Raw genomic sequence first — 16,469 nt, forward strand, 5'->3', positions numbered from 1 at the left:
AAATGGAGGAGAAACAGACTCCACCTTCTCCTTACTGGACTGAAATTAATTAGATCCTCATCTGAAGTCACTGGGCCACTATTAAGGCCTGTGTGTATTGAGCTGGTGATGTGGTAGTGTTGTCCCTTGTTGTCGTTGAGCTCAGGATCTTTTAAGAAAGGTGAAAAATGACAGTAACACCGAGATGGTTAAGTAAGTTTTCTTTTAGACTTTGTTTTGCTCAAAATTCTTTTCCCATACAAGTCTTAATATGTGTGGATAACAAAGTGTGACTGTATGCTGTACAGCCTCCCTCTAGTTGCTTCCCCTGCTCTGTCCTACACGTGCTCTCAGGTATCAAACTTGTGCTGGGTGGTGTGTTGGTGAGCAGTGGTGCCCACGCCTGCGCACTGGAGGAGAAAGTCCTCCTTTGCCATCCATAGTGTGGTGAGTAATTCAGCCATAATCCTCCTTTCTCCTCTCCCTCTTCTTTCCCTCTCCTCTCCCCCTCTCCTGTGGTTCCATTCATATTCTAATCACAGCTTTCCCTTCTCCAGCTCTCAGGCACTCCATCAGAGCCCTCCCAGCCTCGGGCTTTGCACTTTTACTTCCCCCCCTTTGTGAGCGTTCCCTCTTCTTAGAGAACCACTAAAATAAGGTTGCCACAGCGAAAGAGTGAGCAAAGGAGGTGAGAACTCTACCAAAAAATCCATACTTGTGTTATTTCACCAAGCGGATGGGTAGCTGAGCTCATGGCGTGTCAAATATGTAAAAGAAATAAGAGAAAGAAAAGTTAGGACATAGTTACTGAGGTGAAAAACAGGCAAATGTGGCAACAAGTGTTTCTGGGATCTGAAGTGGGAGCTAAAACGACAAAGAATGGCAGAAGCGGTGGATGTGTGGGGATGTATGTTTATTTGGAGCTTGAGGGTGTATAAAAACGTATTAAATGCCATAATGGAAAACGGGGAGGCCACAGTGTTAGGACTGCGTAGATCTAAGCCTCTTTTTTTGTTGGGAGGGAGCTTTTCTTATTCAAAACAGCCCCACAAAAGACTTCCAGTGAGCCTTGCCACATCCCCATCTGACTTGGGGCCATTCATCAGCCTTCCAAGCCTATCAATGACATGTCCCCATCAGGGCTCCTATAAAATCAGGCCCTTTCCCATGAAACATCAGCAAACATTTTGACGGGTCTGGCTTTCCCCCCGCTGGATTTCTGGAGTCTCTACCCCCCCTCCACCCCCCTTTCCTCCCTTATTCCCACCTCCCCCTCTCCTCCGCCAACACCACCCCTCTCTGGGCGAACCTCAGATCCTCAGCATCTCCGCTGACGGGCAGTGGTCACGGAAACGCAGAGCCAGACAAGGGAAGAGCCACTGAGGAGGGGGAAACGTGCACCAAGCCATTTTCTTGGAGGAGCCAGTATCGTTGATGGGAAGAGGATGCATTGCGGGCTGCTGGAGGAGCCTGATATGGATTCCACAGGTTAGTCTCTGCTCTCTTTACTCGGCCAGGATGTGTTGAGAAAAGCAGCTTGTGGTCACAAACATTGATGAGCTCCTGCTGCTGTAGCTCTGGAAGTTTCTCTGTAGAGCATTTGTGGAAAAGTTTGGTAGCTTGGCTGTCTTTTCCCAATGTGTTTATTTTTGCGTTTTGAGTTATCTATGAAGGAGTATTATTTGTCAGAGGAGATAATGTTGTAGTCCACACTTATCCAGTGATTAAAGAAACAAACTAGGGAAATAATCTCTCACTGGCTCAGCCTAGTTACTGTTTAAATTAAACATGAAGCATCTATTCAGATTAATATATAGATAGATTTAAAATGAGATAAATGAAAACAACAAGCAGCATGGTGCAGGTGTATAACAGTGCTAGTGTTGTACACTCCCTCCTTTCTCTGTATTCTTTTTTTTTTTTTGGTTGAGTTTAGAAAAGAGCCAGCAAAAAAAAACTATATACATTTTTACCCAAAAACAACAACAACATTTATCAGTAAATTGAAGTCATTTATCAGGAAAATGTCTCACGTTTCATCTCTCATCAAGTATTTCCTTTGGCTTTGGTAACCATGAAGGCTCAGAATCCAATATAAGACATGATTCTGAAAGTCATTTTTATGGTATATGATTTGTGAATAATGCATTCATTGTTGTTCTTTTAATTTTGGAAATAGGTTGCAGAAGGATTATTTAGCCTTAATAACTAAAACGATCCAGTTATTGTTATGCAGGTGTCCTGTAAGGTTGTTTAGTCCACAAATTGTGACGATAGATGAGCTAACATCCGTTTCACTTGTTGCTTAAATTTAATCCAATTATTTAGATCCCAACTTATCTGCTCCTGTGGCAAATGCAGCTCAGGATCAGTGTGGAGAATTAGCTTCACTTCAGTGGATTCACTTTTTCTCATCCAGGCTTTGGCTTCTTTAAATGGACCCAACAAAAACTGCAGGACCCCACGGTTACATGATTAGTGATGACAAAATCTATATTTAAAAATTCAACACCAAAATGCAAATGCACAAGCCTGTTTAGCATATCTGGCATTATAATTCTTATACTTTTAAATGTTATTAGTGATGATAACTACAGTAAGTGAGAGTATTTAAGAGTATCTATGTTACTGAAATGTAGTTAGTCACATATTTGTCCAAAAGGAAATTCCCTTCCCTGTTTGGACACTAACTGACTAATGGATCTACATCTAGATTCTCATCAAGTGAAAACTTTTCTTATCTGTGGCCTCCACTAAGTCCTCCAAACAGCTCACCCTGCCAGCTTTCTGTCCTAACCACGGCGGCTATGGCGACTGTCAATTCACACGCTGAAGAAAGGGTTTACGCGACTTTACGACGTATGATGTAGAAAGATTTTTCTAACAGTGAAACGTACATGTTTTAGTACTTATTACTGATGTTTGAAAAAGTACTCAGTATATTTTGATAGTTGGGATAGCTTGAGCCTTCTAATTTTATGGTAAATAATGTTTTCACACCATTTTATGTCAAAACTTATTCTTTTCATTCCATTGTATTGTTTAAAATTACTTGTTAATAGCGTAGAGCAAGTAATGAACCTTCAAGCTTACCTTCTGCATAAATGAAGTTTATTTTTTTTAATGGTGTAAACAAGCTGAACACTTGTTGCTAATTAGTTACATTTCATTTTGAAATACTTTTCTGAGCAAAAAAATGAATTTTAAATGGAAATACTCTTCTGTCGGGCTGTTTATACATGAAAGCCTCTTTGCTTTGCTGCTGTTCACAGAAAGGACACCAGTTGAGCTGTTTCTAAGTGAAATTAAAACAGGACAATGGCCTGTATTCCTGCAGACTTGGTCAGCAGTGTGCACAGGCTCGTAGTCCCCTGGGAACAATGCAGGATTCCTGCCGTCTTGGTGAAAACATCTCAAATAGAAGCACAGCTGCACCAGTGACCATACAATCGATTCTTGTCAACTTGGCCTGTCACATTAGTGACATTTAAAGTATCCTGTATAGAGTTTGATTTGCACTGTTTATGTAAATACTGGTTTGGCTCTATTATACAACTCCACAACATTAGCTCTTGGGTTTTAAAGTGAAGTAGCACAAGCAACACCATACTGCTAGGAACTAGTGTTTTAGTAAAATGGCCTTCTTTTTACTTATTTTTTTTCGCTTTCCTTTGCACAACTCTGTCTAAAAATTGCCTTATATGGTCTTGTATGGTCTGATTTTGGTGTCACATTAGTTGCTTCATTTTGTGCCCACTGTGTGTTTGTAGAGAGCTGGATTGAAAGATGCCTCAATGAGAGCGAGAGCAAACGATACTCCAGTCACACATCGCTGGGAAACATGTCTAACGATGAACGTAAGCCTGGACCATTGTTACTGTTTAAATGTAACATTTATTTGACATTTTCTCACAAAACCTCCTCTACAATACTGTCATCAGTGCCTGTAGTGACATTTCTGCTTATTTTGTTCTTGAACTTCATTTTAGCATAAAATCCAAAATGTTTTATATGTTATAGATGAAGAAAAAGAAAACAACAGAGCTTCTAAACCACATTCAACACCAGCTACTCTGGAATGGTAAGTTTTACAGCATGTTTTATTTTGCTTGCATGTAAAATTATTTTTTTTTACTTTATCTCTCATTGCTGATGTATATTCTCAGTTGCACCAAATATTTGTATCAAACAATGGTCCGTGAAACATTTTACATTTATCTTCTGGCAGTTCAGGTGTGCTAGTTATACAAAATGATCAAAAAGGTTTCGCCATTTTTTTAGTGTTTAGGGTTTGTCGCGTTTAAAGTAATGCCTTTATTTCATTTAATGTAATTTTGTTACATTTTTTATCAAGGTCATTTTATGTCTTACATCTGCTTTAATACGATTCATCAAAGACAAAGTATACTTTATAGGAAGCTGTCATTTTTTATGTTGTCATAGTGACAAATCAAACTTGAAAATGCTACGGCTCAAAAATGAAACTCAAATTAAATTATTGGAAAAAAGTGAATATTTGTTTTTTAATGAAAGTGATGTAAGACTTAGTAAGTTGTAAGTTTTTAATTATATTTCCACATAGTTTATGGTCATATTAGCATTTGAAAATTGGCTGACCAGGATATCTCACATTGAAACACTGAAACACACAATGTGATTATAAATACAACTGAAAGGAACTTTTCCTCTGACGACATTGTCAATAACTATTACTCCAGGAATTTGATTAAACAGAGGACAGTTCTATGAGTAAAGGTCATAGAGGTCACCTTCTCTGGCTCGCTGAAACAACAGTCTAGGGCTAGGCTAATAAAGCAACAGGACCACACTCTAACAATGTACCATAAAAACACAGTGGAACATCAGAGATGTTTATTAGCGCCACTCAGAAATGAGGACACAAAGGAGCTCAGAAAGGTGAGGAAGATATTTATTATCAATATTATTTATGAAACAAAGGCACATGCTAAGTGCTGGTAATTGGTGATCTGTCTGAATTTTTAAGAGACAGGGGAACAAAGTAGCATTAACACATTACCAGACATACAGACCTAAATACCAAGAGAGGTGTTTACTGCATATAATGTGTTTTTTCCTCTTTAGATAAATCAAACAGTCCAGAGTGAACATGATTTCCTTAGATAAATGTCCAAGACCCAATGATATTGTTTGAAATGTATACAAAAATTGTTGAAACTAGCAGGCAATTAATATGATGATCAAATTTCACTTTTATATCTTTGTGTGTAAACTCATAGTTAAAGCACTGAAAACAGTGTGTTTGTGTGCATATAATGAAAAATCAGTCACATCATGATTTTGGTGTTCCTCAAGGCCTGATTTTAGGTCCTTTCTTATTTAGTTATAATAATGTATGTAATATATGTGTGTACATATAATATACCAGAAATGTCCCATCCTGATATTTGTCAGGACTACGCTAGCAATGCCGTGCCATGACTTGCTGTGGTCAGTTTTATAGAGACTGTAATGTTTTAGTTTCCTGCAATGAGACTGCTAGTAGGCAGAAACACGAAACAAACAAATGCTTGCAGCTAATGTGTTAGCCAACAAATGCCAGCAAAACGCAACATTGCATTGTCACCACTTTGCAGATGATAGTCCGATATTTAGATCACTTTGTTTTTGATATTTTTTTCACTCATTTGCTGAGCTTCCCTGTGCCTATTTCACGTAAGACAGTCAGCATACAACCAGTTTATATAAGCTTATATGCCGGGAGAGGCTGCCATGGTTTTATATTGGGCCTTTTGTGAGTGGGATCGGAGTAGTTTACCATTTTACATTGCACAGTATCACTTGATTTGATGTTAATATCAAAAATATCGCTTAAAGCAGCTTTGAATGATCAGTGAGTGTCTGTCGGTATTATAAAACAAACATAAACTAAAACCAATGAATAATCTTAAAACATTTGATTTGACTTTGTTTTGTTTTTAGTGAGTGCAAAAAAAAACTTTGCATTCACTAGAACCTTTTCCTAAAATCTAGGAAACTGGCGAGATCAGACACTGTCAACATTATGAGTGTGTAGTAATTTCCTTACCCTGAATTTCTTGAAGTCACTTTTGATGTTTGCATAATGATAATTGGGATGTCGTGCTTCTTTCTGTCCCTCCTGATGATCACTGTTTGCCTTTTTGCACTGTTTCGAAATATATAATACTTTGCATTATGTGTTTATAGTAGAGATGTCTTGTGCTTTTTCATTGTAATGTGAGGGTACATACTGTCCTGCTTTAATGTGCTTGGTCCTTGTAATAATATTGCTTTATTTGACTACTTTTCTCTCTAAAGGTTTTATGCATTATCGTGCATTATGTTCTAAAAACATTCAGCTCCCCAGGAACGATGAATGAAATGAGACCTAATGGTTCACTAAGGCACATTTACATTTTATTTGTTGTTCCCTCTTTCGTAAATACACTTCAGATTTGAAGAGCTTACACTCATCTACAAATGAAAGTGAGAAACACATTATCACAAAATTACATCGTAATTTCCTGGTACAGAGAAGGTTTCACCATTGTCTCCTCGGCTGTCACGATCAAATGAATCATGTTGCGATTCACATATTTCTTACCAGATTTCGCCTCTTTCGTGGTTATTATGCTTATGAAGCTCTTTGTCCCTTGCAGGCTAGAAGAGAACTACGAGATAGCTGAAGGTGTGTGTATCCCCCGAAGTGCCCTCTACATGCATTACCTGGACTTCAGTGAAAAGCAGGACACGCAGCCTGTCAATGCGGCCAGCTTTGGAAAAGTAAGACTCAACCTACATGTAACAGGACTGTAAAAAATTCTGGTAACTCGGAATCCGCACATACATCCAGTATAACTCAAACTAATATTTAGTCCTCAGATAATATCAATGTTAATCTCTCCAAAAGATGTTTTGAAACATTTTGTAAACATCTGGAAAAGAAAGGTGACAAAAAGAGCTTTATTTCACAAAAAGAATATGGAGGTGATTTTTTTTTCAATTTTTTAGGGCCTTTAATTTGCATTTAAACATTTACTTTAAGTTCAGAATTATCAGAACAAAATGGCCACAACAATTTGGAAGTTGAAGAAGATGCAGGCGAAAAAAGGAAAGCAAACAAGATTCAGCAAGTTGTAGTTTGAATCAGAGCTCAAAACCACTGAACACATCACCTAGAGCCAAAGCAGATGTACTCGCCTCTGTTCCCACAACCCCAAGAAGTTCCACAGCCCTCCTGCTCCCAGCCATCCCTGTACCTTGGACCCTGGTCTCTGGCCCCAACCCCCAACCCGGTCCTCCCCCGCTCCTCCATAGCTCCTGTCGGAAGATATTGAAAAAGAGAAGGGGCCTGGATTAATGTGTAATTAAAGGAAATTTGGAAGGGTGAGATGTTGCGGAATGTTAGATCAGTGGCTGGAGCAGTGTGGGGTGTCCTTTAGGAAGGCTTCATTGATTCAGGACAAAAAAACGAGAGAGGGCCCGGACTGCCTCCCTGTCTGCTCATTTATCAAGCGGGGCCTGACAGAAACTTCACAGCTTGGCCTCTTTTTTCATCCCACACAATGGAGAGCTACACTGTTTGCTAAAGTTTCTGCACCAGGAGTTGAACCAAGGAGCCAATCTCTTGCACAAAAAGAGGGGAGAGGAGGAAGGAGGGAGTAGAAAAGACACAGAGAGAGGGAGAGAGGGAATGAGGGTGGGTGGGAGGCAGATTGTTAAGAGTCTGTTGATATAAGAAAAAAAAAGTAATATCCCTGGATGTCATAAATGGATGGCTCTCAAAAACCTTTTTATTCTTGCAGACCTCCCTGTGGCTAAAGCCATGAGAATTTGATATTATTCTCCTAACACACATTATTGAGCACATGCTGACAAAGTACTGAAGATGCAGAATTTTGTGTTCACTATTGTACAAAGTTTTATTCACAGTTGTGTCACAGTTTCCCCTGCCGAGGGAAAGTACACAAGTGAATCAGTTATCAGGATTTCCTTATCTTTTGTTCATACTTTATTGATGTTTTATTCCACACTTCTCACTTGATCACTCTTCTACTAAACAGATCATAAGGCAGCAGTTTCCAGCTCTAACTACCAGAAGACTGGGGACACGAGGCCAGTCTAAGTAAGCCACTGCACTGAAATATGTAACTGTCTAATTGTAAGGAAATGTGAACTTTCCTCCAGCTGATATCAGACATGTCACTAATTAAACTGGACTCAAGTTAAGATTTTTCTGACACATTTCTGTGGTCTTTTGTGCGGAGATACTAAAGGGAAAAATGCGCTCTGCACCTGTCCTCCCCTTCAGGTACCATTACTATGGCATCGCTGTGAAGGAGACCTCTCAGTATTATGACGTGATGTACTCCAAAAAAGGAGCGGCGTGGGTGAACGAGACGGGGAAGAAAGAGGTCACAAAGCAGACAGTGGCGTATTCACCGCGCTCCAAGCTGGGGACGCTCCTGCCAGAGTTTCCAAATGTCAAGGACCTAAATTTGCCCGCCAGCCTGCCAGAAGAGAGGGTAAACGGGAGTTTTAAAAGTCCATCCTTACAGCCTCCCCCTCCTCATCCCTCCCTGCCATCTCGCCATCTCTGCGCCCCCTCTGGCTCCTGGCTTTTATCTGCCCCGGGACCTTCACTGGGTTTGCGTTTAGAGAAGGACCTTGAGGATTTATACGCTGGCTCCTCACTAACTCTTAATCTTTTGGGGGAGATAATAAGATCCAGCCACAGACAAAGGACAGGCACTAGCTGTCCGGCGTTTAAAGAGGGGCCATGATTTTAAATGGTTTGTGTGTTGCCGAGCTCTAAAGCTTGTTTTATATTACTTTGCTCCTGCCCAGGCCCGTAACACGTATTTATCGGTTCACATGCTTTGTTTGAGATTTATTTTCTTGTTTTCGTACCACTGGTTTAGCTTCCCGAAAGAGACAAAGCTGTTACGTTAGTGATGTATATGGATTAATATTCTGCGCTCGCCAACAGGTGTCAACCTTCATCATGATGTACAGAACGCACTGTCAGAGGATACTCGACACGGTCATCCGAGCCAACTTTGATGAGGCAAGATTGATTCTGTGTTATACCATTTTTTGCATTGACATCTATTTTATCACGTAAAAGCCTAAATGGTTGTTTTTTTTCACCAAAATGTTGTGGGAACATGAGAACCATGAATAATGTTGAAAATCATGGTGTGTGTGTGTGTTTCATGCAGGTCCAAAGCTTCCTGCTGCACTTCTGGCAGGGCATGCCACCACACATGCTTCCTGTCCTCGGCTCCACCACGGTGGTGAACATAGTGGGTGTGTGTGATTCCATCCTCTACAAGGCCATCTCTGGGGTGCTGATGCCCACTGTCCTGCAAGCACTGCCTGATAGGTGAGTGTTATCTCTCTTCGTAGGGCTGAACATTGAACATTTTATTCTAATTATGAGTGTATGTGTTTTACAACTGTGACTGTGTGTAAATGAAACCTGCTGCTTATCGTAGTTAACATTTTGTGGAGCTGTGATCTAAGTATAGGGCTACTTGCTTTTCTTAGATTGGTACATTCATCAAAAATGGAGTTTAGAGGAAAATGTGAGACTACAAAATTAGTGTGGATATGTTAGAGGAAAATTTAAGTTATTTATTCTGTTTTTGTTTTCCCTTATCCACTCAGCTTGACTCAGGTTATCCGAAAATTTGCCAAACAGCTTGACGAGTGGCTGAAAGTAGCACTTCACGACCTTCCCGAAAATCTGAGGAATATCAAGTTTGAGTGTAAGTGCCTACGTGATAAAATCCACATTTCATCTTCAGATCATATGCGTTTTATTTTGACAATGACAACGTACAAAATAAAGCTCATATTCTGTCCTTGTTTTATTTGCAGTGTCCAGGAGATTCTCTCAGATTCTAAAGCGGCAAACATCATTAAACCATCTGTGTCAGGTGCTTATCATGCTGTGAATTCTTTTTTGTTTTTAATAAAATCTATATGAACAAAAAACATAGCAGATGACTGATATGGGTATTCGTGTAGGTAATATTGGTCCTGTTGATTTATCTGTCCCCAGGCATCACGGACGGTGATAAACAGTGCTGACATCACCTTCCAAATGCTGGAGGACTGGAGGAATGTGGACCTGAACAGCATCACCAAGCAGACACTTTACACCATGGAGGACTCACAAGAGGAGCACAGGCAGCTCATTATCCACTGTAAGCTCAAGCATTATGCACACAAGCTTTGCTTTTATTTGCGAGTCTTCACCGCAGCGCCCCAGACAGAAACATGCTTTACTTCCACACAAGCAGACTGCAGTCAGATAAGACACCGAGGAACAATCATTCCCACGACCAGGAAAGTCACAGCATTAATGATGGAGACCAAAAGGTTAAACAAGTTCACTCTCCTCTGGCACACCCCACAGAGCTTCTCCAATTCATCCCAGTGTCACTCCTCGGAGTTGGTCCTGACGGGATCAGAGGTCATAGATATGCAGAGGTTGCTGCATAAAGATGCCGTTTCCATTCACTCTAAATCTCTCTGTGGTTAATCATTAGTGTAGTGGAGTTTTAACAGTGGTGTAAAATGTTGAACAACCTGACCTTCTCCCCCTCCCCCCCCTCTTCCAGTGTACCAGGAGTTTGACCGTCTTTTGGAGGAGCAATCTCCAATTGAGGCCTACATCGAGTGGCTGGACACCATGGTGGACCGCTGTGTCGTCAAGGTGAGTAAAGCTGTTTATTTTTCTCCCTTATAAGGACAAAGAGCCGCTTTCTGCTCTGACTCAGCATGGTCATTCACACAACACATCCCATAGTTGCAGTATAGATGAAGTAAAGATTCTGTGTGAGATGCTCAGAATTACGCAGAATTCGAAACGCACCTGTGATGAAAAGCCACTAGTCCCTCTGTGTCTTTCTCATACGGGGACTTAGGCTGCACCCCTCTGAGTTAATGATGTCTTCAAGCTTCCCATTTGCGTCCATTATGTGCCAGATATGGGCTTGTAAAATTTGGTCGCCCTGGCAACGTCTTGGACTGCCCAGACAATAGTTCAATAGGAAGGCGTGTCCCCGGGGGCAAATTAAATAGTTGACTTGTTGACATGTTTTTCGTTCCTGAGGGTTAAGCCCCGATACAGACCTTAGGGGTTAATTCTACCCCAGCATCCCGACCCTTCCCCCTCTTTTCTCATGGAAATGTTCTCTCTAGGTGGCAGGGAAGAGGCCCGGGTGCTTGAAGAAGGTAGCCCAACAGTTCCTGCTGATGTGGTCGTGTTTTGGTACCAGAGTCATCCGGGATATGACCCTCCACAGTGCGCCCAGCTTTGGTGAGTCAGAGATGACACAAGTCCATCATGCAACCAGATACTGTATAGGAAATAAAGAGTTTTCTATGAATTGATTAAAAAAAATAACCAGAGTAAGAAGGAAAATGTATTCTCCTATTTTTCTGCGCATGACCATCTTTTGGAAATGACCAAGTCGCAAAAGTGAGAGCAAAGAAAATGGCTTCTCTTTCCTTTTTGCCCCGCCTGTGAATATCAAAGACACAGCTGGTTGCAGTGTTTTGATAAAGCAGGTTCCTAGTGCACAAACAGCAAATTAACAAAAGCCGCCCCTCCCCTGTCCCTGTGTGTTTGCCCGTCATTCCATTTTACGACCGGTCAGTATTACGCCCCTCTCTCTGAATAGCCACAGCCATGTTTATTATGGGCACGGCAGCCACAGTGATCAGCACAATGACACGATTGTGACACTCCCTTCATGCCACAGCCTCATCTTCCCTTGCGACCCAGGGGTCAGCTGACATATTTTTGGCACCGACTCGGAACTCGGAAACGACTGCACTTGCTTCTTTTTTTACCAACGGCGTCCCTGTCATTGTGGAGGATATGATGTCAGCACTTAAATGCCTTCATAGACAATTCACACGTTATGGTCATTTAGGTTTATGTTTTTTACCGAACACAGAACGGCCTTATAACCAAACTGTCATGATGTTCATAACTTCCATATATACTTCACTAATGCTCTTCATCCTGTTTATGTTTACAGGGTCTTTCCACCTGATCCATCTGATGTTTGATGATTATGTGCTTTACCTGCTGGAGTCCCTGCACTGCCAGGAGAGAGCCAACGACCTGATGAGCGCCATGAAGGGGGAGGGCAGCACAGGTGAGAACCCTACCTGTAGGTCTCTGCACTAATCCAGGCAAAGCCACTGCAAAAACGATTGTGTAGAGGTTCTCCACCTTGGACTTGGGGCCATGTGCAATATTTCAAAATCAATCCGTTATGACACATTCATTCAGATACATATGTGTACTGTATACGCATGTGTTATTGTGTGACATGCAATGGTGATGGTTTGCCCACTTTACTTCAGCAGAGAGAGAGGAGGAATTTCCGCTGACGGCAACCACACCCACCTCTCCGTCTCCAGGCTCCTACTCTCCCGCTCGCTCTGTCCACTCTGTCGGCGTCTCCTCGGCCAGTTCCCCCACAGCAGCGGTGTCCCCAGAGTACACCGGAGTCACAGCCACGACAGGTGAGCCGGGCAGCCCTGCCACACGTGGGTCGCTAAGCAAGGTTTCAGAGCCCATAGGTTTCTGTTGCCAATACATTTATCTCTGTGTCCGTATATGTGTCTGCCAGGCGCTGTTCAGTCATATACCTGGTCCCTTACATACACAGTGACAACAGCAGGAGGCTCCACTCCAGAGGCCGGGCAGCAGCTGTCCTGTATGCGGAACAGCGCTCCAGCGCCACCTCCATCCTCTGCTCACCGCTTGCCAGTGTACTCCCACAGAGAAGAGCACGGGTAAATATGGACATTTTCAAAACCAAATACACTTTCAGAACCTTCTGATTTTATAATTTGAGCTTCTCCGTTTGTTAAGCTGTACTGACCCTTGGTTGATCTATTTTAGGTATACTGGTAGCTACAACTACGGGAGCTACGCCAACCAGCATCCCCATTCCATCCAGAGCCAATATCCCAGTTTGGCCCATGAGCCAGCGATCCCTGCTCCCCTCCACTACTCTGCCTACCACCGCTCGTCTGCACAGGTCAGTCTCCATCATGTTTGGACTCGCTGTCCTCAGGCTTCAGACTTTATGACAGCCCGCAGTGTATGCTAATGAAAGTCAGTGGGACCTCAAACTTAAAAAAGCCTGATAACAAAAAATGGGTATTGCGGTAATAGCAGTGTGTGTTTTATAAGAAGCACTTTTAATAAATGCTGCTAATTTCTGCCTATTGAAGCAAGATTTAATAGCTGAAGAACCCCTGTGTTCATCCAGACAATAATCCGCACTGTTGTTTGTGTAGTTCAAAGTTTTACAAGTTTAAAATAGACGCTAGAGCATTCAGGCACCTGTCAAATGAAGACTTTCAGCTGTGCAATACTGGATATTCACTTTAAGAAGATGGTAAAATTATGATCAGTGCTTTCAAAATTATTTATAGCACATATTCCTTGACATGGACCATATTGGACCAGTGTGTACAGTGAAGCTCAGAGCAATGCAACCAAAGCGTCGGCTGAGACTGCTGCCGGTGTGACAGCAAGTATGGATGAGGCATGAATGCATGTTTGCTCGGTACTCGTGTGCACAGTATCTGAAACACCTCAGGCTCTTGTGCTACTGCTGCATTTTGGTTGAGCTGATAGAAAAGCATCAGGCAGGTCATTCCATGGTTATGTGTTAGTGATGCTGGAGCTCATTGACTGTAAGCTGTGTAGCGACTAGTATGAGTTTACCCATTTGATGGTAATTTCCTGTCAAGGGCCCTCCAGGCTCCGATGCTTTTATAGTGGGAGGGGATCAGCTGGGCTTCAGCGGTCTCAGTGTTCCTAAGTCCCTGAATCACCCTCTTCAGCGGAAGCGGACAGTTAAAGGTGGCTCGGCCCAGGCCAAGAGGGGCCCTGCTCTGTAACTCCTCTCAATAGTCTCTTCATCTGTTTGAGCCAGAAGCCACAGAATAGGGCAAGGGGGCGTTATTAAAATATTGTTATTCAATGGTCTCTTTTCTGTGTGTGAAGAAGCAGCTGAGCCTGTCTGTTCTGCTCTCTGACCTGCACTGACTGACTCTTTCCATGCCGTGATCCCCCATAATGGAATCAACTGTTGTGTGTTTATATTTAGTAAGAAAAGGGAAACGGTCTCACTTCCACTTTTTTTTTTTTTCCCAGTCCCGTCTGAGCTCAAATTGGGCACAATGCCTGCACTTTGTCTGCGTACGTCTTCACAAAAGGTTACGGATGAAGCTGAATCAAACAGAAAACTTGTTGAAAACCATCTGAGTGAAATATTTTGGTCAGCAGACAGATTTAGTCATTTAGACACCATTGGCAACAATAATAACACAGAAAAAAACACTTATCACTGTCCGTCTTTCAGAGGGTGACCAGCAACGGATCATTTTCTTAAACGCCTTCATATTCTATTTTGAACCCTGCAGAACTTTCTCTTGGGCTCAAATGTCCTTTAAACGGTCATTTCGCAATCCACACAGTTGCAAATCCACCATCATATGCATCAGAGATGATATTGATGATGACTTTATGATAAATATTGACTTATTGATGAATAACTTTGCCATTTTTGTCAGTCCTTCAGGAATGGAGCTCATATAACATCTCTCATCTCTTCCACAGTATCAGCTCAACGGCCAGATGTCTCGAATGGAACCTTGCTTGATGAGCAGCACTCCTCGGTTGCACCCCACTGCAGTCGCCCCCCGTTGGCCAGATGTTTCACCGGCTAACAGCTGTTACACCAGCCCACCTATGCATTCATCCCGCTATGCTTCCTCTGGGGACATGTACTCCCCACTGGGCCCGCGTAGGAACTCAGAGTACGAACACTCGCAGCATTTTCCGGGTTTTGCCTACATCAACGGAGAGGCCACCACAGGCTGGGCCAAATAGACTCAAGATATCAGAGCAGCTCCTTTGGATGACCGTGTACAAGCCCAGAGCCTGCTAGAGCGGTGGATGGATGGAACACTTCCATCAACAAAAAAAGAGGAGCAGAGAGTGGAGAGAACCACTGCAAGGTAATAGGAATCATGGTATGGACGTACTGACAATTTTAAGTGACTTGTTACATCAATCATTCTAATGACTGTGATGTAATTTATATGGAGATTTAATGACATTTCTTCAACAAATGGTGTTTTCATTCACTGTTGGAAGGAAAATTATTATTCAAATCATATAGATCGTCAAAACTTGCAGCAAAATCATTGGAAGAGTGCAATGCTGCTGCCAAGCTGTGCCTTTGTTTTAAGGAATGTACACTTCAGCCAGTGTTTCCCCGTCAGTCTGACCCTCAGTCAGCACGGGAAAACCTCCACCCGATCTGTGTGCTGCGGTACTGACATCGGTACAATCCCTCAGTGACCCATCTGTAATCGGGTAACACTGTGTACTGTACTGTGGCGCTGCAGGATGCGGTGCACTGTGCTGCCTTAATGTCCTCCCCTCACACCTGATACACACATTGGCACAACGCCAAAACGTACAGCATCATAGGGGACACACACTTATCAAAGACCTACATCTTCATATTGGATAGGTTTTTTTTAAAAATGATTGAATGCTGTGACTCTTGACAATTGTGCGAGTGTATTCCGTCTCAAGCTTTCTTGCTGTTTTTGTGTGACAATATATATATATAGTATGTATTTTCTGTAACTTTGTAACATGGTGTATCCCTTATTTTCTGTTGCAGTTGGTATTTTGTTCTGTTTTGTATGGTTAGTACAGGACGCATTAACCTAGGGTTGTGTGTTTGTTAATGCACTCAAAGCTACTGAGGACCTATTACCCTATGGGTATTTATAAAAAGGGAAAATATCAAAGTGTACAGTAACATACAGTACATGAAGTCTAGTCACTTTTCTGTAAATAAAAGCACTGGAAAACATCTGTGGTGGCTGTTAAACTATCACAGTATAAACTGATATGTATGTGGGAGAAATGTTGCCACATAAATAATTTCACAATCAAAAGCAGTGAGTAATGTTTGTCATGTTTTCTGTCTTAATGTCCGAATATCCACAGTCATGGAAATGTGTAACTGCAGGAAATATTCTTCAGAAATATATTAACATTATGTTCATTTGATACATTATGAGCAGATTCAGGTGCAAAACATTTTAATTTCTGAGCCCAGTATGGAAAGATAGGTTTTAATTTTTGATCCGCCTTCCAATTTGATACACTTGTGCCCTTAATCCTTTATGTTACTGGGATGTAATCTGATATTAAACAAAAGCACCTAAGAACTTCTTCCTAAAAAACATTATCATTGCTCACCTTTTTATTTGTCAGGCTCAGAATTTATTGGCCAACTTTTTGTGTTAATTGCATATTTACACAAAGCAGAAGATGCCTTTTAAATCACGTTTAGATGTTGGGAAAGGAACAAATCGTCTCCACTAAATGTTGCGTCTCCCTCCAAACACCAGGACCAGGACGG

At 41.8% G+C, this 16,469-nt stretch overlaps 1 protein-coding gene across 1 annotated transcript; it reads left to right on the forward strand.

The window, feature by feature from the left end:
• The first annotated feature begins 1,424 nt into the window (after positions 1-1,424).
• Positions 1,425-15,946, forward strand: rfx4 (regulatory factor X, 4). The gene is made up of 18 exons (XM_076142355.1): positions 1,425-1,467; positions 3,750-3,836; positions 4,000-4,060; positions 6,639-6,762; positions 8,043-8,104; positions 8,291-8,504; positions 8,969-9,046; positions 9,201-9,364; positions 9,649-9,749; positions 9,862-9,920; positions 10,046-10,190; positions 10,608-10,702; positions 11,191-11,308; positions 12,036-12,155; positions 12,367-12,528; positions 12,636-12,801; positions 12,911-13,049; positions 14,642-15,946. The coding sequence occupies exons 1-18, from the start codon at positions 1,425-1,427 to the stop codon at positions 14,912-14,914; spliced, it is 2,211 nt and encodes a 736-aa protein (XP_075998470.1). The 3' UTR covers positions 14,915-15,946.
• The last annotated feature ends 523 nt before the right edge of the window (positions 15,947-16,469 follow it).

This window comes from Genypterus blacodes, unplaced genomic scaffold (assembly GCF_046128005.1).
Source record: "Genypterus blacodes isolate CSIRO-AG114 ecotype Tasmania unplaced genomic scaffold, CSIRO-AGI_Gbla_v1 ptg000021l_1, whole genome shotgun sequence".
Classification (NCBI taxonomy): domain Eukaryota; kingdom Metazoa; phylum Chordata; class Actinopteri; order Ophidiiformes; family Ophidiidae; genus Genypterus; species Genypterus blacodes.

Excerpts from the sequence above, each read along its gene's own strand:
- rfx4 (XM_076142355.1), top strand. The coding sequence starts at position 1,425 with ATGCATTGCGGGCTGCTGGAGGAGCCTGATATGGATTCCACAG. Across the intron at positions 9,047-9,200 it reads TCCGAGCCAACTTTGATGAG|GTCCAAAGCTTCCTGCTGCA; the intron begins GCAAGATTGATT and ends TGTTTCATGCAG. Across the intron at positions 9,365-9,648 it reads CTGCAAGCACTGCCTGATAG|CTTGACTCAGGTTATCCGAA; the intron begins GTGAGTGTTATC and ends TTATCCACTCAG.